Raw genomic sequence first — 23,206 nt, 5'->3', positions numbered from 1 at the left:
CACCATGAATCAAATCTGTATGCGTTTGCTTACTGTGCTGTTATTATCTGTTTGTTGGCATAAAAAATATTAATGGTCAGTCTTACACTACCTTTTTCTATGTAAATCTGTCTCTCTCTCTCTCTCTCTCTCTCTCTCTCTTTATCTCTCTCTCTCTCTCTCTCTCTCTCTCTCTCTCTCTCTCTCTCTCTCTCTCGCTCTCTCTCGCTCTCTCTCTCTCTCTCTCTCTCTATCTCTCTCTCTCACTCTCTCTCTCTCTCTCTCTCTCTCTCTCTCTCTGCTCCCCCCCCTCCCTTTTTTTTTAATAAATAAATCAAAGCATTCATATACATTTCTTTTTCTTAAGTTTCAATACGTGCATTTTGTTAATAAGCTATCACTTCTTAGCTAGAATAGTGAAAGATGAGTCCTTCAAATCGGAAGCTGTTTTAGAAATTTTACTTAATATTTCTCTCTTGAGGTAGCAGCTTGAAAAGCAGATTGTTCATAGTCTTTAAATTTACTGGTCCTGCAGCGCTTCCTACAGTTCCATGAATATTTATATGTATTATATTTACAATGGGACTAAAAAGAAGGCTTGGGACACAGAAATGTATGGAGACAGTGATGACATACAGGACCTGCCACCATGCAGATCACCAGATGATAATGGCCATAACTAATCATATAAAAATAAAAATGCCATCCATTTTTATCTTTGTACAGATTTAATTAATTATTAATTTGAAGCCCAGCAAAAATGTTTGACTTTGAATTCTATTACTGGATTCAAATTTTAATAAAACCCATTTGACTAACTTATTCAAAATGTGTTTATATCAGAAAGTAATCTAGCTATAAAATTTCACCAAAATCCTCCCTCAAGCTCAGAAACACCAGTTAAAAAATACAAAAACGTAATTGAGCCTTCTGATGATTCCTTTATAAAATCAGTAAATAAAAGAAGTATTTAATTTAAGTAACTCATTACTTTCTTTTTTCTTTTTGAATTTCTTTAGAACTTTTCACTGAAAAAAGAAATTGAATTTAAATTTGGATTTTATTTGGATTGTAAATAAAATGTTATTATGTAATACAATCACATGAAGATTAAAATATTGGGATTCTTTCTCTGAAAATACTGTTCGTTTGGTCTTATGCTCTCAAAAATATAAATATTAAATTAAAATCATATATGTGTTTCTCACCCGGTCTCTTTTTTTTTTGCACTTTTCTGAAAAATTATTAAGGAAGATTCAACTCTGGCAAAAGTAATGTGATGCATTCACGCAAAACAACAACATTTGTAAAATAAGGATTTGACCAGAAAAACATCTTTTTGTTGTTCTTTTTGTTTTTTTTTCAATTTCAATACATAATCTGTAGTGTCTTGTTGATTAATCTGTAGTGTCTTGCTGGGTCAGCTAACCGACCCTGCCATCAAATTGGGACTATGATCCATTAAAAATGTAGTAGAGTTGGGATTTGTCCCAAATATTTAATCACAAGCAGACGATCATATTTCATAATAGACATCACAGGGAATTTTAGCTCAATATATATGAAGAATTTTTTTAAATCTCTATCTATAGGCATAACTACGAGAGTGAATCAAATATAAACTGTAATTTTTTTTTAAAGATTTATTGATTAATAATATACACAATGCATACTTCATCATTTCTCTATATAGTCTCCTGCACGATCAACACACTTTTGCCAATGATTTGGAACTTGAAGATCAGTCATCACAATTGGTAGTCATCACACGCTTCTCAACATCTTCATTGTTTTCGAATCATTCCCCTCCAAGCAATTCTTTCAAGGGCACAAACAAAAAATAGCGACAGGAAGACAAATCTGAACTGTAGGGTGGGTGGGTGAGGGTTTCCCATTGCATTTTTTTTTTTCAATTTATCCCTTGTCAAAATCACAGTGTGTAGCCTGCCATTGTCATGGAGAAGGATGACATTTCTGATGGGCATACACTGTCTTTTGTGTTTTGGTAGGCAGCTTTTGTTGACTGTAGCAGCTGGTAATAGTAAGCCGCATTCACCATTTGTTGATTATGGAGAAAATCAATGAGTAGAACTCCCCTTGAGTAAAATCATTACAAGAATGTTTCCGGCTGACAGATTGGTTTTGGCCTTCATTGGGCAGCCCTCATCCTTCCTTCACCACTCCTTATACTCCGGAATCACCATTTTTGAGATTATAATGATGGACTCATGTCTCATCACATATGACGATGCGCCTCAAAAAAACATCCCCTTGCCAAAATCGATTCGGAAGTCTTCATAGAGTGACGATTCCGGTCACCACACCACCACCCCCATTCCTAGCCCTAATGAGCTTTAACGGAGGTTGTCTTTTGACCCTCTAACTTTTTACACCTCATAGTAATAAGCCAGGCCTCGTTGGGATGCCACCAATCTAAATGCCTCGATAGATATTTACATCAGTGAATTATGACTCGGCCTTTGCCTTCGCTGTAGACTTCTTTCGGACATCATGACTGTTCTACTTCACTGCCCTCTGAACTAGCTAACCGAGTACACAGAAGCACGAACCCCGTGCCTAGTTCTACATTTTAATTGAGCTATTGTGAATGAATGTCTCATAATACAAGACAATCAGTAAATACACACAATAAGAAATGTTCGCAACAACAGAATTTATTCCTAGTTCCCTTAGTGAACTCAACTTTATAGTTCAAACCTCTAGTTAATTACAACTATGGACTCCGGTCTGGTCCACCAAGGAGAGGAGGACAGATCTCCTACTCCCACTAGCCAAGATGATCAGTGATAATGGATTGAGAACTCCCATAGCTGTGATACCCGCTTCTGACACGATTTCTTCAACAGTGAACCTGCTATCATCTTTGATAAGCTATCAAATGACACAGATGTTGTCAGCTGTGAGACTTGACCTTGGGTGTCGATCATGACTCATTTTTTACATCACCCACCCTTAAATTGTCTGGCCTGCATATACACTCAGTTTAGGGCCGGGGTAGCATCCCAAACTGAGTACCTTTAAATGAGTTAAAATTTTTACGGGTTTAATGCCTTCATTAGTTAAAAACTTTATGATTATACGTTGTGCAACAGATGACAAAACCTCTTAATCATTCATGGCCGTACCGATGACAGAACAGAGTGGAGGAGCTAACCAGGTGGGTTCCCCCTCTCTAACACATCGAACATTAACCTCCCAACTCATCATCCAGTTCGGAACTGCTTGCTGCATAGAATAGCAAAATTACCATTTAAATTTGATTCACTCTTATATGTTTTCAAAATAAGAGGTATTTCAATGTCGTCACATATTTATACTTTTGAAACAAATAGCACATGCAAGCATGTTTATTAGTATCTATAGTCATCTTTTTCAACAATAATAAAGTCATGTGTTACTGTGCAAAACCTAATTGAAATGAGTGCTAAAATGAGAAGTTAGTGCGGGAAGCAATTTATTAACAAAAAAAGTAAATCTGCTGTTGAAATTCATAACGGAGTTGCTATATTTACAAATCTAATTTTAAGCACGAAGTTAAAATTAGAAAATTGTATCATAAGTTTTGTTAAGGTAGAACTTTTATCACAATAATGAATGTAGCAATCTTCATCTGCGATTACAAATAAATTTATAGAAAAGCGAACAAAACAAAAACTGGCAAAAAGTAATGATTTATAGTATTACAATTATCAAATGAATTTTTTAATGTTTCACATCCAGATATTTGTAAAGTTTTAATGAAAAACTGGATTACAGAACGTTGTGTGTCAGATGAGTGCCAAAAATGTTGACAGATACGAACAAGGAAAAATGTCTTCTTGCAGCATTACCAGAATGAAAGGATGAACTGCTTAACTAACTATATTGTAATCGTATATTGTAATATGAGACTTGGATATCACTCGCTAATGTTTAAACAAACCATTAATTGATGTAATGATACAGCATTCATCATCTCCGAGATCCAAGAAGCTTAAACAAGAATATTCACATAGGAAGCTTATAGGTACCTAAGTTTTGGGTAACTAAGAGTTACTGTTTTTTCGTTTCTTTGTAATACTATACTGTAAATGGCCATTTATATAGTGAAAATCTTTGCAGACTTTGAAATGCTATTCAGAAAAAAAAACATGAGAAAACAGTACATACAATTTTGTTTCTACATAACAAAATAGTTCAAGAATTATAATGAGTTTGCTGGGAAATCTTTTTGGGAAACATTCATCTTACATTCCCAGCCTTGCACCTAGCAGTTCCCACTTGCTTGCAGGAAAATTTTACAAAAATAGAGTAATAAAACTAGAAGAATGATGTGAAATTGTGTTTAGTTAAAGATGACTTTGTGGAGAAATAGTACACACATATAATTTTATTTTAGTGTAATACTTTTTCTGTCACTCACTTTTATATTAATATTAAAATGTGACCCTTATTTTAAAAAACCTTGCTTCCTGTAATGTGTTTGGCAAATGAGGTGAAAAAACCATTCTGTTGAGGCCAAGCCTAAGGGAAATAAATTACCAAAATTAACTAAAGTAATTTTTAAAACATTTGAGAAGCTTCAGAACAGACAAATTAAAAATGGAAAATGTTTGTGCATAATTTGTAATTACTGTATTTATTCAAGTACCACCCGCACTTTTTTCTTGGAATTGGAGAGAAAAAATAAGGCTGCGGGCTTACTTGAAACATAGCCTTTAGCCAGGATAATTTATGTAAAGTAAATGTTTTCTTAGAAGTACCTAAATTCAATCACATAAATATAGTTACATTAGGCTTTCATTTATCAATACCGGATGCCGCTTATACAGAATACATCCTTAATTATTATCATCCTATTCATATTATCGATAGGAACGAAGTTACAGTATTTTTATAAAACTGATTCATTCTGTATAGGCTGCATCCGGTTCTAATGACACTACATTACGGTATCAGTTTCCCATCATCGTCTTGTCTATTCGCCACAGTCATTGTACTGTTTGTATATGTGGACGGTTATGTGCATTTTATCTGTTTAGTTTATCTTGTAAAGTTTAATACGGTGATTTATTTTAATTACGGCATTAAAATGAGTACAAAAGGACAGCGTCTACAATCTTTTACAGTAAATGAAAAACTGCGCATTATAGTAGAGGCTGAAAAAATTGGAAATTGTGTGGAAGGAAAAAAATTTGACATAGATGAAAGCCGCATTCGAGACTGGTGTAAGAAGAAACAACTTGTGTGAAAGGCACTGGTAATAAAAGGGCTTTTTGAGGCTAAAACCAAAATACACAGACATAGAAATAAAAATTGTATGACTGTTATGGAAAAAAGGAAATGCAATTATGCTGTCACAACAGAAATGTGTCAATCATATGCTCGTGAAATCGCTAAATCATTGAATAAAGTTGATTTTAAAGATGAAAGACAACCATTTCTCAACGACTTCCAGACGCTTATGAACAAAAAATATTACATTTTCACAAATATATAATAAATCTTAAAAAACATAGAGGCTATTTGCCTTCTCAAATAGGAAATGCTGATCAAACTCCCATATATTTTGAAATGCCATTTGACAAAACTGTAAACAAAAAAGGTGAAAAAGTGTTACAATTCGCACTGGTGGTAATGAAAAACAAAGGTGTAGTGTTATGCTTTGCATTACTTCTGATGGATCAAAATTACCTCCGTATATTGTTTTTAAAAGAAAAACTCTTTCTACCTACAGGTAAATGAAGTTATTATCAGGGCACAGTTATTATCAGGTTGGATGGACGAAACCATAATTTTAGATTGGATCAGGTGTGTATGGCAAAAGCGATCAAGAGATTTACTTAAAAAAAATACCGATTTGCTAGTAATGGATAGTTGTCGGGGGCATACTACTGATAAAGTGAAAGATATTTTAAAAAAGGCTATGACAGATAAAGTAATAATTCCAGGCAGATTGACATCTCTATTGCAACCACTAGATGTCTGCATTAATAAACCATTCAAATCTGCATTAAAACAACTGTGCAGTAAATGGATGGCTGATGAAAATTTCTTTCTCACACCTACAGGAAGAGTCAAACGCCCAGATTTGTGTTTGGATAAAAGATGCTTGGGAAGGTATTTCCACGGAATTAGTAAGGAAAAGTTTAAAAAAATGAGGTATATCTAATAACTAGATGGTAGTGAAGACGATCACCTTTGGCAGAGCGACGTGGAGACTACCTGTAACTCTTCTACAGACATTGACAGCGACAGTGACTAATTAAAAATAAAATCCCATATTAAAAAGTGTATTGAAATGATCCTTTTCAACATGATACTTTCTTTTCGTTTTACTGGCCTACTGATTGTGAACTAAACTAGTACTTACGGTAATTAATTATTAATGTAATATTAATATTGTAATTTAAATGAATGAATTAAATGCTTTACTTTCTGAATATTTTTGTATTTACGTATTTTTTTGTCATATCTGTTGCACTTTAAAATACCGGTATATACTCGATTTTTTTTTTTTTTTTTTTAGATTTTCGGTCCAGAAAATCGAGGTGCGGGGCTTATTCGGAGGTGGGGGGTAGTCGAATAAATACGGTATTTGATTTCAGATTTTTTTGTAGTTTAAATTTTCCTTTTTGTTAAACTTTTATTTAATATTATCAATTAATTTTAATTTATAGGTCCTGGTTTAACTACAACAAATTTATCAACTACAGTAAAAGATTTGGCTGCTTGTGAAGAATACATATTTGATGTCGGTCTGGTTGGTCCATACGGACCTGGCCCATTATCATCTGAACCATTTGTTGTTATGACACAATTTAGTACCAAAGCAGCACCTAAAAACTTAACAGTATACACACCCTCATGGAATGTTTCTTTGATGGAAATAAGTTGGTCATCTTCATGTAAAGTTATGCAGGATGCTGTGTCGTACATTGTAAGTTGTTAATCAGTTTATTGTATTAGAGTTTAATATTTGTTGTTTTTTTTTTCAAAATGTACCATATGTTGGATGTTTTGATAATTGTGATTTAAATGAGGCTACTTTGGTATTTGTGAGTTTAAATCTGCATTTATTTTTACCACATATTTTGTTCATTATAACTTTGAAAATATTGTATTTATTTAATAATAATAATAAATTTTAATAGAAATATTATATGAAAGCTTTTTATGAAATATTATATCTATATATACTTGCACTAGTTCAAATATATATTAGCATAAAATTAAGTTTTTTCAAACATTATTTTTTGTTATCAATATAAAACTGAAAACAATACACAAACAAAACATAAGCTAGTATATGCACTTAATGTAATAACTTCTGTAATGTTATGTAGCACTTAAAATATTTGATTCAGTACAGTCACGAGCAAATATTTGAATTTTGAATAAATATAATAAAATATTTGTTTACAACTTTTCATTTAAATTTCTAAACTAATGCCATTTCAGTTGAAATAATGAGCATTAAAAGTGAAAAGATCAGGACAATCTGAGTTAGATATTTCACTGATTTAGATATTTTTAAGTTAACTATCTGGTTTCAATTTTGATTGCTGCCTATCTGTTACCAAAAGATGTATGCATTTTACAGTTGTAGTGATTTTAACTCACTATTTTTAAAATATATATACTATCTTTAAAATCACTATTAAAAATACTAATTTTGTATACTTTAAAGTTCATTTATTTGTCAATTAATATTGTTATGGTTGTTATTTCTTCATTTATTATGTATCAGCTTATTATATATACGCTGTTTCTCCGATAACTACTGATAATGATGAATCAAATAACCATCTAGTTTTAGATTTTAAGTAAAAATTTGTAAAATTATCGAACTGTTGTTTTTTTTTAAATTTATTTCAATAACCTTTTGGCATAACTTTTTATATTTATATAAATCAAAGGTATTGAAAATTGAACACAATGTTTGGGCGTTATTTCACATTACCCGTTCAACACGTGTTGTTAGTTCAGTTGTTTAATTATAACTCGATTGTAAATGGTAATCTTGAGTCGATGCTGATGAACCGATCATTAAAATTTACATATTGTGACCGAGTCGTGATCTCTCAACCCGCTTCACAGAAAGTACCACCCTAATGACATCAGCACGATTTTATGGCTTTCATATATTTTATATTTGTGGGTGGGAAAACATATTAAAACTACTTAATTTTTTTTGTAGATTACCGTGACTGAAATGAATTTAGGTTTCGAGTCTTCTGTTACACTTCATCCGACCAAAAATATAACCATGACGCATAGAATGGAAACGCATCCGGGTGGACAATATAAAATATGTGTATCGACAGATGTTGAAGGAGCACAGACTGGACCATGTGTGGAACATTATGCTATTCAGTTACCAATACCTCATCAGCTACAAGTATTGCCGGAAAAGAATGGAAATTACTTTTTCATCTGGAAAGAACCAGATTTACCTGCTAGTTTACAATCAAAGAAGTAGGTTATGTTCTTTCTTCAACTTTTTATTGTTAGGGAATGTATTAAGATAGTTGATTTTATTCTGTTTTCTTCATATTATATTTTTATAAAGATAAATTAAAAAAATATATTTTGGACTCTTAATTGATTGTCTAGTAAATAATATTGTGCTTTATTATGTGCTAATGCAGTATTTTTCATTCTATTATTTACCTCTATTCTCAGTGCTTAGATAAGTTTTTACTTTTGCTTATTAGTAGTTTTAAAGTAATGAAATAAAGTTAAAATTTTGTTATAATTTAATAGATTAGTTTTTTAAAATATTTTATGAGACTGAAATAAGCTTTGTATTTAAGTTTAATAAAAGATAGTAAAATTCTGTATTTATTACTGTAAATTAAGTAATAAGATTTATTAAGTAAATAAGTTGATTAGTTTAACAATTATTTTAATTAAAATAATATTTATATCTTTATTTAGCATTCAAACCCACTCTTCATATTTTATATTAATTTTAATAAAAATGTGATGCTCAGGTGAGAGTTATTAATTTTTCCTTTCATTTATTAATGAAAATAAGGTTTTCTGCTAGTTCCCCTAACATTCTTTGTATTGATTAGGCGTTTCAGATTAACAGTGTAATAACTTTATCTCTTGAGTATTTTCTGGGGACAGATCACTGAATACCTTACTCGTCAAACCGCTCCTCAAAAATTATTGCCACGTCTGGAAATAAATCATGTCACTGAACTCACCAATCTCCTAGCTGTGTAACTGAGTCACCCTATCGTTTGTTTTAATTGATTGAGGTTTCTCCACTGTTTGAGCAGGGGAGAAATTCTTTATTCATTTGAAATCATTTGATGAGATGTTAACAGCATTCTCATCAATCCTTTTAGCTTGCTGTTGAATTTTGTTAGTTCTGTTTGTCACCAGTACTTGTTTATCCATATAGTAGAAATAAGATTCATACTCCTAATCATATTGAGAAATCTAAATAAGAGAATTCTAAATTGAGATATCATTCTCAATTCTAAAATGAGAAATCTAAATTGAGAATATCTTGTTTTAAGATTTAAAATTCAACTTACTTAACTTAATCAACATCATTTGATGCTTATTCCGCTTGAGTTTTATGAGAATCCATATGTAAATCCGTATGAAGAAACTTGTAACGCTGGTATCCAGCAAGCCGAGTGAACTAAACAACAATAGACATCCCATTGGGGCTACATAGCATCGCAGCTCTTAGGTTGTCTTATGTTCAAGTGTTATATTCCTTTATTTAGACTTTTTGTTCACTAATTAACATTTCTTCAGAATTCTGCAACTAAACTTGAATAGCTGGAACTAATGGAATTATATTATTCTTACAGTTATTGAACTGCCTGAAAACAGCTGTTGTACATCTGTACACTTTCATCATTTTGTTTAACCCTTTAATTTCAAACGCATCCTATTCACCTATGTAATGTTCCTTCATAACTAAATGCCATAATAAAAATTTATTGTTTCCAAATATTACCATACCCAATGTTACTAGAAAAAACTATATTTGTGGAATGGCCGGTTTCAATGAGTTAGCTAAACATTACTTTACTTAACTGCTAAATAAATCGTTACTTCTCAGTTAAGCCTTGAAAGCCTAACAAATCTCGCAACAGCATTTATATAAATAGTTGTCTTTTTTTACTATTTATTGAGCTTATAGAACCGCTCAACCTCTAGAACTGTATATTTCATTAACTACTAGTGTAATTATTATAACTGTTTTTAGTTTAATATCAATCTGTCTTAAAATTAATTATTAGCCTTACACATTTAAGAGAAGCCATTTAACTTAAAAATATTTACCCGTGCCAGTAGACCATTATTAGAGATACTGGTACCTAGTATTTGATTTTATTTTATTTGATTTAGTTTTGTCATTATTACTTAGATCATTTAAAGTATTACAACTATTGCAGAGTTAAAATATTTTGAAGTATCTGTCTTTTGAAGTAACAGTCAACTATTCAGGGCTATCCATCTGTAGCTTTGCTTGGAGCAGTTGGCATTTAATTTTGGCAGTAACAATTTATACTACTTAAAATTGTAATTAAAGAAAAATAACACTACACTGAATTTAAACATTAAATTTTACTTTGTGCTGTATGCTTTAGCATTTATTAACGGTTGTTCTGTAATAGTCAACACAATTTTAAATCAAAAAAGCACAAATTTATTTATGAATACAGAATATGCCAAATCAGATATAATTTTGAATTTTTCTGATTAAAAATACAACTATACAACTGTATTCATACTGTAAGTGCACATGAGAAAACATGTAGCATGATGTACTGACTAATTACTCTGTTAACACATTTTCATTTTCTAATGGCCACCACTTTTCCATCTCATGCTTCATTCAGTCAAATAGACCATTCTGTCTACCAACTGCCACCGCATTAATTTTCTTAACCAAAATTTCTTAAATTTTATTCAGACTGTTAAACATACTTATTTATGTATTTTTAATAAAATGAATGATGTTAACTGAATTATGTTGCAGTTCAGTGTTATATAATTTTCTAACGTTAAAAACATATAAAAACTTGCTTTAAGCTGTAATATAATTGTATTTTTAACCTTGTAGTGACCAATATAACGAATAAAGAATAGTCTTGTCAAACGATTATACGTGTGTATTTTAATGATGATGTATGAAATATAAAAATATCTTTATGTTTTGTATTAGAAATATTTTCAGTATTTAGGAGGAGCTTAGTTAGTTCCTCTGCTTTGTTCTGTCAGTACTGCCATGAGTGAGTAAGAGGTTTGTCATCTGTTGCACAAAGAATAAAGTTTTTAACTAATGAAGGTATTAAATCCAAAGAAATTTTAACTTGTTCAAAGGTACAGTTTGGGAATGCTACACTGTCCCAGAACTGAGTGTATATGTGGGCCAGACAATTTAAGGGCAGGCGAGAAAATGTAAAGAACGAAACTCATGATTGACGCCCGAGATCAAGTCTCACAGCTGACAACATCCATGCCTTTTAAGAGCTTATCAAAGGTGATCAGTATATTGTTGAAGAAATCATGTCAGAAGTGGGTGTTAGTTGTGGGAGAGCTCAATCCATTATCACTAATCATCTTGACTTTAGAAAAATTAGTGCTTGATGGATTGTGAGGTTGTTGACTGAAAATCAAAAACAAGTCAGGTTGGAGTTCTGTGCGAGACTTCTGAATCGATTTTGGCAAGAAGGGGATGATTTTTTGAGATGCATTGTCACATGTGATGAGACATGGGTCTATCATTACAATCAAAAATGGTGAGTAAGGAGTGGTGAAGGAAAGATTATGACCGCTGCCCAGTAAAGGCCAAAACTCACCTGTCAGCCGAAAAAGTTCTTGCAACGATTTTTTTTTGAGTCAAGGGGAGATTTACTCATTGATTTTTCTTTAAAATTAACGAACAGTGAATGTGACTTACTATTGCCAGGAGCTACAGTCAACAACAGCCCCCTACCAAAACAAAAGATAGAGTATGCTCACCAGAGATGTTGTCCTTCTCCATGAACCGCACAAGGGATAAATTGGAAAAAATGCACTGGGAACCCTTACCCACTCTCCCTATAGTCCAGATTTGTCCTTCTGTGACTATTTTCTGTTTGCTCCCTTGAAAGATTCTCTTGGAGGGGAACGATTAGAAAACAATGAATACATTGAGAAGCGTAGTGCAATTGGTTGATGACTCATCCTCAAAATTTTTATGAACAAGGAATATTCAAACTTCCAAATTGTTGGAAAAAGTGTTTTTACTTGAATGATTCAGCCAATTGAATACATCATTTTTTAAAGCAACTGTTTAAATAAAATAGGATCGGCTTCTTCATTTGTTTTGTCATTATCATTATTGCATTCTCCCCCTACCAATTGTAAACATTCTTAATTTCAGCATCATCTAGCAGTAGTTTGTTTCTCGTTCACTTTTAAATAAAAAATGAAAACTTCTGAAACAATTTTACTAATTTGGTTATCTTTTCACGATGTGCTTTCAACAATGGAAATTTCTCCTCTTTTAATAGCTTCTGGCTGTAATTTTCTCCAACAGTAATGTAATGTTTTAAACTGCATTTGTCTACACCCTACAGAGATTATTTTATGTTCACATTGCTATCTGCAATTGAAAAATTGTTTCTTCATCCACATATATTTGTTTATCATGTGTTATATATCAAATATTCTTTATGAACACAAAAATGAAATATATTGAACCATCAGTACAGTAAAAGTAAAAGATTTATTTGCTTATTAATATTAATAAAAAAGATTTATAGAATATTTTTCCTACTGTAAAGGAATTTTCTTTTCATGTATATTTAACACATTCACCCTAACCACATAAGTTAAGGAAATGTTTGAAATAATTTTGTTGAAAAAAATATAATCTGGATTTAGTAACGCAAAAATCACGTTCTCTAAATTTTGGAAGTTAATAGTTACTCCAGATCTGAGTGCAGCTATACTTTTTTTTTGTCAAATTTTTTTGTATTTTGTAAAAATATGCATTCATATTAAATACAATCTATATTAGATTGTAAGGATTACAATAGGTAATTTATTTTTAAGCCACTCTATTGTTTATTAAAATTTTTTTAAATTTGGTGATTTATTGCCTGGAGTTAAAACTGGAAGTGGTGTTCAAAATCTGTTTGTCTTTTGGTGTTTCTTATATCAGTTAATGTTTATCAAAAGTTAAAATCACATGATATATTGTGATGTAGCTTTTTATTTTTTGAAAGGAATGATTTCAAGACCATAGAACTTATGTAATTCTTTAATTCAATGACCTTTTAAAACAGTTTACATCAGCCTTTGAACGATATTTTTACCAGTATAATATACCTATTGTAATTAAGGAATTAGTATACCAGAACTTAGAAATGTCTTATCATGTTGATGTTACCAGATATTTACTTACCGGATGCTATATAGTTTTAATTAAATAAAAACCATTTACGCATTCTAAAATATTAAATTCATATTTATTTTGTTTAAATGTGCAGTATATATTTGCTCAGACTATTTGGATTCTTACAATTTCATGGAATCTTTGTATGTTTTTTATGTTCTAAAGGTATTTTCTTTTAACAGGATTCATTATGTTCTGCTGGTGTCTGACGGGCTAGATGTTGATAAAGATACTGCTACAAAATATCAGACAAATGCTTCACAATTCTTCTTAAATAATTTAAGTCCAGGTATCCACTCATTTGCCTTACAACTCGTATCGAATAACTATACATCAGCTTTATCTGAAATAGTCTCTTTGGATGTTTCTCAAGGTATGTGTATTCGTTTTAATTTATCTTAATAGAATATCAAATGTTAATAATAAAAAACAGATGAAAAATAGATTCACAGAAACATTCTGTTCAAATAAAATAACTTCAGAAAACTAGAACTGTTTACAAAAAGTAAAAATAATCACAGCAGTACAGGATAGTTAAGTATATCTTTTGGCATTTCACAACACTATCAGCAATTGAAAAATTTTTTCTTCATCCACATAATGTTTTATTTTTATATCATGTTTTCTATATCATCAAGTATGTTATATGAACACAAAAATAATATAATGAAAAGGAGGTCAGCTCGACCTCCTTTTGTAGGGGTTAGTAGTTTGAGGTTTGGTCAAACCAGTTAAGATATAACTGGTAGTCACTTGTAGTCATATAATATTCTCCATTATGTTTTCATGTCTAACAACACAAACTGGCCTGGTGATCCGTAGAAGTAACAAGCTGTAACTCATTACATGAATTAGGATTGTGATTTCCTAATTGTCTCGTATCAAGTTAGCTGCATTAAATATCTAGATAATGATGTATAACCTATCAGTTAGTGATTATAAATAAATTTAAAAACAAAGCTGGATGAAGATCAGTGTACCCAATATTCTTAACTTGAGTATTATATATAAAGATGTTCATTCATTGAATGTGGTTTTGGCCTTTAACCTTTTATCTTATTTCACAGTACATCTTGAGAATATTGAGGTGGTGTTGAACCATCAGCTTGCAGGAGTACAAAAAAAAAAGAAAAATAATCATTAAAAATCATACTTCACATAAAGCAAGATGCCTGATTAAAGGATTACTTTGGTATTGGTACAGTTTATTTTCTTATCCAGAACCTTGTAATTGTTAATATTTTCTTTTTGTATTTATATTTACTTTTATTAATTCTTATATTACAAGATGATTGTTTATTAATCAAGAAGTTAAAAAAAAAAGTGTAGCAGGGAAGCATCTGTCTCCTTCCACAGTTAATAAGTATTTTTTATTTATATCTATAACTGTAGTATTATACTGGTGGTATAGCATGTATTTGAAAAGATTAGAACTACTGATAAAGTTATTTAAACTTAAATTATTAAATTTAGCCTGAAAGAAAAGAAATTTAATTAAATGTATACTATTTAAGTTAAATTAGGCTGCAGATAATCAGTTTTATTAAATGACTCGAAAGAGAAAGGAAGGAATTTACATCCCTACATTTTAAAATTTATAAATGTTGGATTCATTTTTATTAACGTATTTGGCTGATGAAGTAGCAATTGCTACAAAAGCACCATAAAGATATTTCTTAAATAAATGTGTTTACTAAAAATTTTTTTTTCTAAATTTTGCAGATGCATGGGGATCTTCAATATTGAAAGACAAAAATGTCGTTTCATTGGGAATACCTGTAATGCTGATTATGGCAGCATTAGGTTCTGCACTTCTGTTTTACATTTACAGACATCGTAGACTGCAGAATAATTTTACAAATTTCGCTAATAGCCATTACAATTCACGTTCAGGTTCTGCTACTTTTACACAGAGTGACCCACTTGGTAAGTAGTGTCAATTTGTACTCTTTTTTCTTTCATGTCAGTTTTCTAAATATATTTTATACTTTCTTAAATTATGTTTTAACACAATATTGTTTCAATGCATATTTAAATCTTTTAAAATTTTATTTCGTTTCCGTAGGTATTTGAAAGTATGTTATAGCTTCTGTTAAGGGTATGTTGTAATTTGTCGTATTCAAAATTTAAAATTCATTAATTCAAACTATTGAAAAGTAATGTCTATGTTCATTATTTTGTGTCGTATTATTTGTGCAAAATGTTTTTCTGTTGTATGTAATATTTTATTATCCCATTGGATTTTGTATTTTTTTTTTTACAAAATTGCCCCTGAATGATTAAGGACATAGGATAAATAACCCAGGAATATTTAATTTTAAATAAATCATATCCTGAAAATCATCAGTGTTTTAAGAACTTGTGATCCTCCATATTGCTTTACATTATTTATTACCTTGTCCCAATACTTTTATATTAACATTATCAGTTTTTGTTTGACTTTACCACAAAATATAAAACACAACATAAATCCATTCTGATCTCCCTGTGTCTACTGATGAAAGAATTTGTACAGTGTAAGAAGGTTCTTCTTTTTAGGGACATGTTTCAGTTTATTCCAACAGAAGAATGAATATTCTGATGCATAAAATATTAAATGGTGATTTAGTAGCTGGTTTTCGAATTCTACAAATTAAAATTTTCTAAAATATGATTTCTAAAAGAACAAAAATGAAAGAGGAGTTATTCATTCTTTTTAACTTTTCATATTCTGTTGATCATATTATTAAGCAAGAAGGAAGATAGTTTTTTTTCTTATGCATATATATTTGGTGAGATTAGTAAGAGTGGTTTACTTTCCAAGAGCTTTGAAAAACTCGATCTCTATTTTGTACAAAGACATTTTATAAATCCATAATAATACAAAGGTTCTTAGAAAACTCAGATGAATTACTTAATACATCTGAGTTGAAAAATCAGGGTTGTGAGGTCTCTAAAACAGTAATGGCCGTCTAATTTTTTGTAAAATTTTCTATACAGTTTTTGTGTTTGGCAGTATTGCAGTGCTTATACATCAGAGTTGTTTCCCACACTTACGATAAGAGTTCTTTGAACATCTTGAAACAACACCGATGTATTCAATAAGAGAAAAAATTCAATAAATAGTAAAGGGGCAGCTGTTTATTCTTACAGTAGTTTATATAACTGGATTCTTTGATTACGAAATAGTTGAATATCATATATCAAGCCCATCTTGCTCTTTAAGCACTGAAGATCCCCAATGCAAAACATATGAGGGCTATTTGGAAATTTCTTGGACTGACATAGAAAACACAAGATTTTACTGAAATTTTTTATTATTTTTCAACATAGCCACCTAGCAATATGATACATTTTGACTAGTGATTTTTCAACTTTATAATACCCTCAGTGTAATACAATTCATCCAACTCTGAAAAATGAGCAGTTGTCTTGATTTGACTTCATCATTTGAATTGCTTTTACATACCTCAAAGCATGATACAAAATATAGTGGACAGTCTAACAAGATGTTTGCAATGTCAGCAAGCTCATGTACCTTCAGTCGGCGATCATTTAATATGACATTGTGCTTTTTTGTGGCTATTTCATTGGGCATAGCGGTTTTTGGGCATCCCAAGCGTTTATTTTGTATGGATGTATGACATTTAAATTCAGCAACCTGATTTTTTACCGCCAGAAACAACTGAGAAAACTCCTTTAAAGGCGAATCTAACATTTTTCTATTTTTTTGTTTTTGCAATATTTCATTATAGATTATAATCATCTCTTTATAAAGCTTAATGTCATTTGCTTTTTAAATAGCATACAATACAACATACTATCGTATACGTACAACTTTCATCTAATAAATCTCCTAGTAACATGGCATTATATAATGGGGATTTTTTAACCTTGATCTCCGACTTGTACAGAACTTTCTTAATTCCCCATAGTATTACTTTCATTTTACAATTATTTATGTAACTTTACATAATTTCAGATGAAGAAGATTCTCCGGTAATTCGTGGATTTTCTGATGATGAACCATTGGTTATCGCTTAAACTGAACGAAGGCTTTATTTCATCTAGAGATGCTGCCTCATTGTTGCTGTGATATGTTTATGAAACAAACAATGTTTCCTCTATTATTATTTCCTAGTAATATTGATCTTTTTTTTTAATTTTTTAGAGACTTTATTTTATAGAACTGAGATAACATTTATAAATTACAAATCGCACGACATTTAACTTTTTTTTTTTTATTTTACTAAATGTATTTTGTGCTTTTTTATTATCAAAAAATGTTTTGCTAAATAATTTTTATAGGTTTAAAAAATACAATAAAAGCTAAATAAATGAATAGTTCTATTTTATACACATTTTTTTAGCTTTGTGTTTTATTCTCATCATAATGAAAACGTTGTTAAATTTATATATGATAAAATGTAAATTATTTAGGAAAAAAAGGAAGGAAAAACATTTTTTGTTCTAGTGAAAATTTTCGTAGAACATTATTTTACAATAAACCTTACAACAACACCTTTTGAGTATTTAATAGAAACGTATTTGACTTAATGTGTAAGCTTTTTTTTTTTTTATTATTATTATTATTAAATAACTATTTTTTGTACTGATGTTTATAAGAAAAATATTGTTTATATTATTATTTGGTTTCTTTTAATATTATGACCTAATTTATCATTTCAAGAAAGAAAATGTTTAATTAGCATTAATTAAAGAGTTGTGTTGTACTCTTGTAAAGACATTTATTTTTCGTAAGTTATTTCTATTCAATATTTATAAATTTGACCCGCCGGGTTGGTCTAGTGGTTAACGCGTCTTCCAAAATCAGCTGATTTGGGAGTCGAGAGTTACAGCGTTCAAGTCCTAGTAAAGCCAGTTATTTTTACACGGATTTGAATACTAGATCGTGGATACCGGTGTTCTTTGGTGGTTGGGTTTCAATTAACCACACATCTCAGGAATGGTCGAACTGAGAATGTACAAGACTACACTTCATTTACACTCATACATATCATCCTCATTCATCCTCTGAAGAATTATCTAAACGGTAGTTACCGGAGGCTAAACAGGAAAAAGAAAGGTTAGAATATTTATAAATTTAGAATATAAACTTTTTTTTTGTTACGGATATCTTTATTTTAGTTATGAACAATGCGTAATATAAAAGTTCCTGGACCGATTAAATAAAATTAAGTTTTCCTTTGGTCACATAGTTTCCATCTTTTGTCAAAAATATTAGCCATCTTTTAAATTGGATATACCAATCGATTATGTTTTTGTTATGATTGAAATTATAGTCATTCATTGTAATTCAAGTTATCAATGTATACTTGCATTTACAGTAATATCATCTTCATCTTGATGAAGTTATAAGAGTAAATATTGTCTAGACTGGAGAATTTTTTCTAGTATCAAAAACCGCTCTACTTTCAGCTCGGTTTAAACAGAAGTGTTGTTATATAATAAAATCCATCTTGCTACTTTGGAATTACATTGTTCTTAAGTATGTCAAATGTTGCTGTAAAATTATGTACCTACTAACCTACCCGATAAAATAAATTGTCTTCAGATATTACCCTCTATTATCAAAAATATATAATAAACTACCATCGACTTCTTGTTTGTTGTATTAACTCTATATCTGTTTATATGACAACAGATATGTGTGGTGCGATGATAATTATTCGTTTAACCAGAATCAAATCTGAGACCAATAAGCCAGCATAATTTTTAAATTAACTGTACCTCATATTTTTTCTGTTGTAGAGTAATTTGTATCGCGATAAAAATGCTTAATCACTTGCTTTTGAAGTGCGTAATTCAATTAAAATGTATGCCTATAGTTTTATTTCTTGATTCTTTTTTAAAATATTTCAGTCTCATATTTTTTGCAAAATTTAATGGCTATAATTACAGGTATCTTCAAGACTAAAAAAAACATGGTTATTGCTTTTCCGAAGCAATCTGTTGTTAAAATACTTTGCGATATCAACAGACCTGAAATTTTTTATTATACTTTGTAATTGTTATTAGTAATGTTAATATGATATTAGAATTGAATATAAATGGTTAACTATGGATTACACTGTACATTAGTACATATTATATAAAGTTATAGATCCGTTGGATATTTATATTAAATTTTGTATTATTAAAAGATTGTGTTTAAATTTTTAGCTGTATATTGAGGACTTGTTTAGTATTTTTTATTATATTTATTTAATATTTTATTTTCATATTTAGTAAAATTTATACAGTTTAGTATTGTTAACTCATTCAAGATATGCGATTATAACGTAGCATTATTTAACGGTAATTATTTATTATTTTAACAATACATTTGTCGGTCGCTGTTAGTATAATTAATTTATATTTATTTAGATTCTTAGATTAATATAGTATAATTCCAAAGAGTTAATTCTTTTATGTAACATTGTTATTTATCTTTTATTAATTATTCAGGTGGAATAAATTTTTAAGATTTTTTAATATGTTAACCAATTTTATGGGAAAAATAATTATAATAATTATATTATTTACCTACCCTTTGTTGAGTATCATGTAAATTTTTTTATACCCCCTTACGTATTCATTAATTAAATATTTTTATTCTGAAATGATATAATTTATTTCTCATCGTTAAAATAATATTTATAATTTATATTCATCATCATGTCGGATGCTACTTTTAATAATTCATTCCTAAATAAAAAATATTCTTACTTAGTTTACCTGATCTCCACTATTTTCTTCAGAATAGCCTGTTTTGATTTAGGCATAATGTTTAGAATATTTTTCCTTTATTTTCATGTTCTGGAAGAGAAAACTGTAAGAGTAACAGGTATTTTAGAGGCAGATTTTCATGATTTTAACCAAAGTTTTTTTTCAAATTGATAGTTGATTAACAAAGTACAGCAGTAAACCAGTTCATTCGTTAAATTATTACTATCTTTTTAATTCTTTTGGATTTTAAATCCAAAAGTACATTATTTGGTTCAAAAAATTGCAAATCGGCACTAGCAGGAAAAATTTATCAAAAATACTTCCCTCTGTCCAGGTCATTTTCTCCACAATATACTTATAACCCAAATTTTAACACAAGTGATGACAAAGTAAGAAGGTCTGGATCGTCAAGGACTCTACTGTAATTTAATATATTACATTTTGTAATTTAGTAGGCTCCAACTATCAGCATTCTGTAATATGTTGAGATTGTACCAGTTAGTACTGCAATATCTGAAACATTATTTGAATTATTCTTACACATTTCTCAATTATTTTTATCTCTATATTAAATTTTCCGTTGCATTCTTATTTTAAACCTGCTCTAACATTACTTGTTTTTTACATAAAGTACTTTTCATCTGTCCAGAAATCAGTCTTGCCGATCTAAAAAAAAAATTATTTACATTCTTAATTTTTTAACATTCATTATTTTATATTCGAATTATAAGCAAATAAAGTATAGTCCACTTAACATCTAAAAATAAGCTTATTTTAAAATGTTTGTTATTGTAATTTAATTCTGACACAATTCCTGCCAAGCATATGTAATTTTTACATCATTTTATTAATGTCATCTTTCTCTTTAAAAATCCTTGTGGGAATAAATTCAAGGTTGTAATAGTTTACAATAATTCTTTTATGCACATAAAATCCGATTATCCGTCTGTGTTATAAAATAACTGTATATATAATATTCCATATTTACAAAATAAATTGGTCAAGAAATAATATTGGTAAATTATAAATCTGTTTTTGATTAAAAAATAATTGTGTATGTATCTTTAAAAATTGTTTTTTATATTTAAGCGGTATTAATACTCTTGTTTTCTATCTTTGATTAAAAACATTCTATCCTTGATAGCAGTAATAAATACTACATTTAAAATATAAATCAATATGTTTGTTTTTTTTTTTAATTAGTTTTTCTTAATTTTTATAAATGTAATTCTGTAGTACGTATTACAAGAAATTTTTAATAAAATAAATAACATGAAAGTATTTTTTTAAATATATTTTATGTGTATACTAAGTCATATGATGTCGGTTCTTTTTAGATTAAAATCTATTGTAATTTATGTAATATTTAGTTTGTTATTGGTTACAAATTTATGTGAATATAAATATTATGTATTAATTTTGTTAATAGTAGAAAATAATATGGTTTAAATGATTACCATTCCGTGCTATTTTTTGTGTTATGAATTTTAATTGTTTATTATTGTTCTCAATTTTAATTAGTTTTATGATTAAAAAAAAATGAATAATATTTTTTTTTGTTTTCTGCTTTCATTTGTCTTTTAATCTTCATTAATAGTTCTCTACCTCGAGGCTGTTCTCTTGCCATTTGATTTCTTCTCAATTCTCTTTTTTTTCCATTAAAGTGTATTAGTTGCTGGTAGCTCTGATTTCCGTAATATGTTAATTCTCTAATCCTACATAAATTTGTTGTCAGATACTTTCACACACTGTACAATTCTAGGGATGGTTTAAAGTTTTCTTTAAGGAAGCGTGGCTGTTCAGGAGATTAGTGTTGGGAAGAAAAGCAATTTTTTGCATTATGTTTATGCTGATAAACTTAAAATTGCTAGTTAGTAATGCACTGCTACTCCAGTAGATAAAAATACCCTGTCTCCTGAGTATTGTTAGCAGGATAGATTGATCTTTTAAGTATTCCTTTGGATGAGATTATCCATCTTGCAGTCCCTCTGTGGGTAGATTACCCCCTTTTTCTTAACCTTGATTTTTTGTTAGATCAGCCCATCATGCTAAAGATGTACCCTTTAAAGTTAAATTATGCTTGAAAAAATCCAGCTGAGATGCTTGTCAGTTAAAACCATGCGTCCTAATCCTTCCTTATCACCTACAGCACCACTGAAGTTGCAAGTTAACCTGTACCGCTAGCTCTCCCATTACTATGATTTTGCAAGGTGTGTACAAAAGCACCTGATAGGTTGTGAAAAAAACTCTTTTTTCACAACCTGTCAGGTTGTGAAGCCACTTATCGAGTGGTTTCTAAGAATCCGAGTAGTCTGCTTGTGACATTGTGCACTTAACACAGCAATCGTCCCTACTGGACATTTTACATGTCCTCTTTAGGAGTGGCTATAAGATGCGCTGGTACCCGAATTGGTACCCTTTCAGCTTATGGAACATCCTCAAAACCTGGTGAATGTGAGGAAACTGTGCTTGACCAATAAATCCTGGACTAGATACAATGAATGAGTCAAAAAAGAAGTCAACATCACTTTAATTTTACCTCATTCTTGTTTTAGTTTCTCTGGTTTTGGAGATTATAATTAAGACAGCTTTGGTTTTCTGCATCATTATAGTACACAAAAAATTCATTAACACTTATTACGGTTGATCCTCCCCAGCATGTTCAGAGCAGTACCTAAATGAATCTTTCTGTTCAAAACAAAATAACTTTGCACAAATGTCTTGCCGAACCCATCCATTAAAATCATGTGACTGGAATGAAAATCTGGGGGGTTAACTCCAGTATTGTTGCAGTTGCTTTTTTGTTCAGCCAACAATTTTCCATTATCAAATTGTGTAGGTATAAACAAAATTTAAACTTTGAATTGCAACCAGACACTGGTCACTCAAATGATGTTCTGTCATTCAGTATTACTGTTATATTGATAAGTATTTGTAATTGACAAGATTTTAACTGAATTTCATCAGGAAAGTTGTTCAATGCATTCTTTCATTATGCACAAAATGAAAATGCGTCAGCAAACATCTATAACATTAACACATAATTACTGACATGCTCTATGAGTTTACAAAACAAAAATCATGCATGCACACAAGACG

At 29.9% G+C, this 23,206-nt stretch overlaps 1 protein-coding gene across 1 annotated transcript in view; it reads left to right on the top strand.

Moving 5' to 3' along the window:
* LOC142331119 (sortilin-related receptor-like) overlaps positions 1–21,654 on the top strand; it is a 172,062-nt gene extending 150,408 nt beyond the window's left edge. The window contains exons 29-33 of the mRNA XM_075376801.1: positions 6,660–6,919; positions 8,180–8,457; positions 13,582–13,772; positions 15,122–15,325; positions 17,361–21,654. Coding sequence (XP_075232916.1) covers positions 6,660–6,919; positions 8,180–8,457; positions 13,582–13,772; positions 15,122–15,325; positions 17,361–17,422 — 995 coding nt within the window. The 3' untranslated portion in view covers positions 17,423–21,654. The remainder of the gene's footprint in view (positions 1–6,659; positions 6,920–8,179; positions 8,458–13,581; positions 13,773–15,121; positions 15,326–17,360) is intronic.
* Positions 21,655–23,206: the final 1,552 nt, after the last annotated feature.

The sequence above is a fragment of the Lycorma delicatula genome, chromosome 10, assembly GCF_047948215.1.
Source record: "Lycorma delicatula isolate Av1 chromosome 10, ASM4794821v1, whole genome shotgun sequence".
Taxonomy (NCBI): Eukaryota; Metazoa; Arthropoda; class Insecta; order Hemiptera; family Fulgoridae; genus Lycorma; species Lycorma delicatula.
The sequence above is the reverse complement of the archived record's forward strand: the minus strand, read 5'-3'. Positions and strand labels throughout refer to the sequence as shown.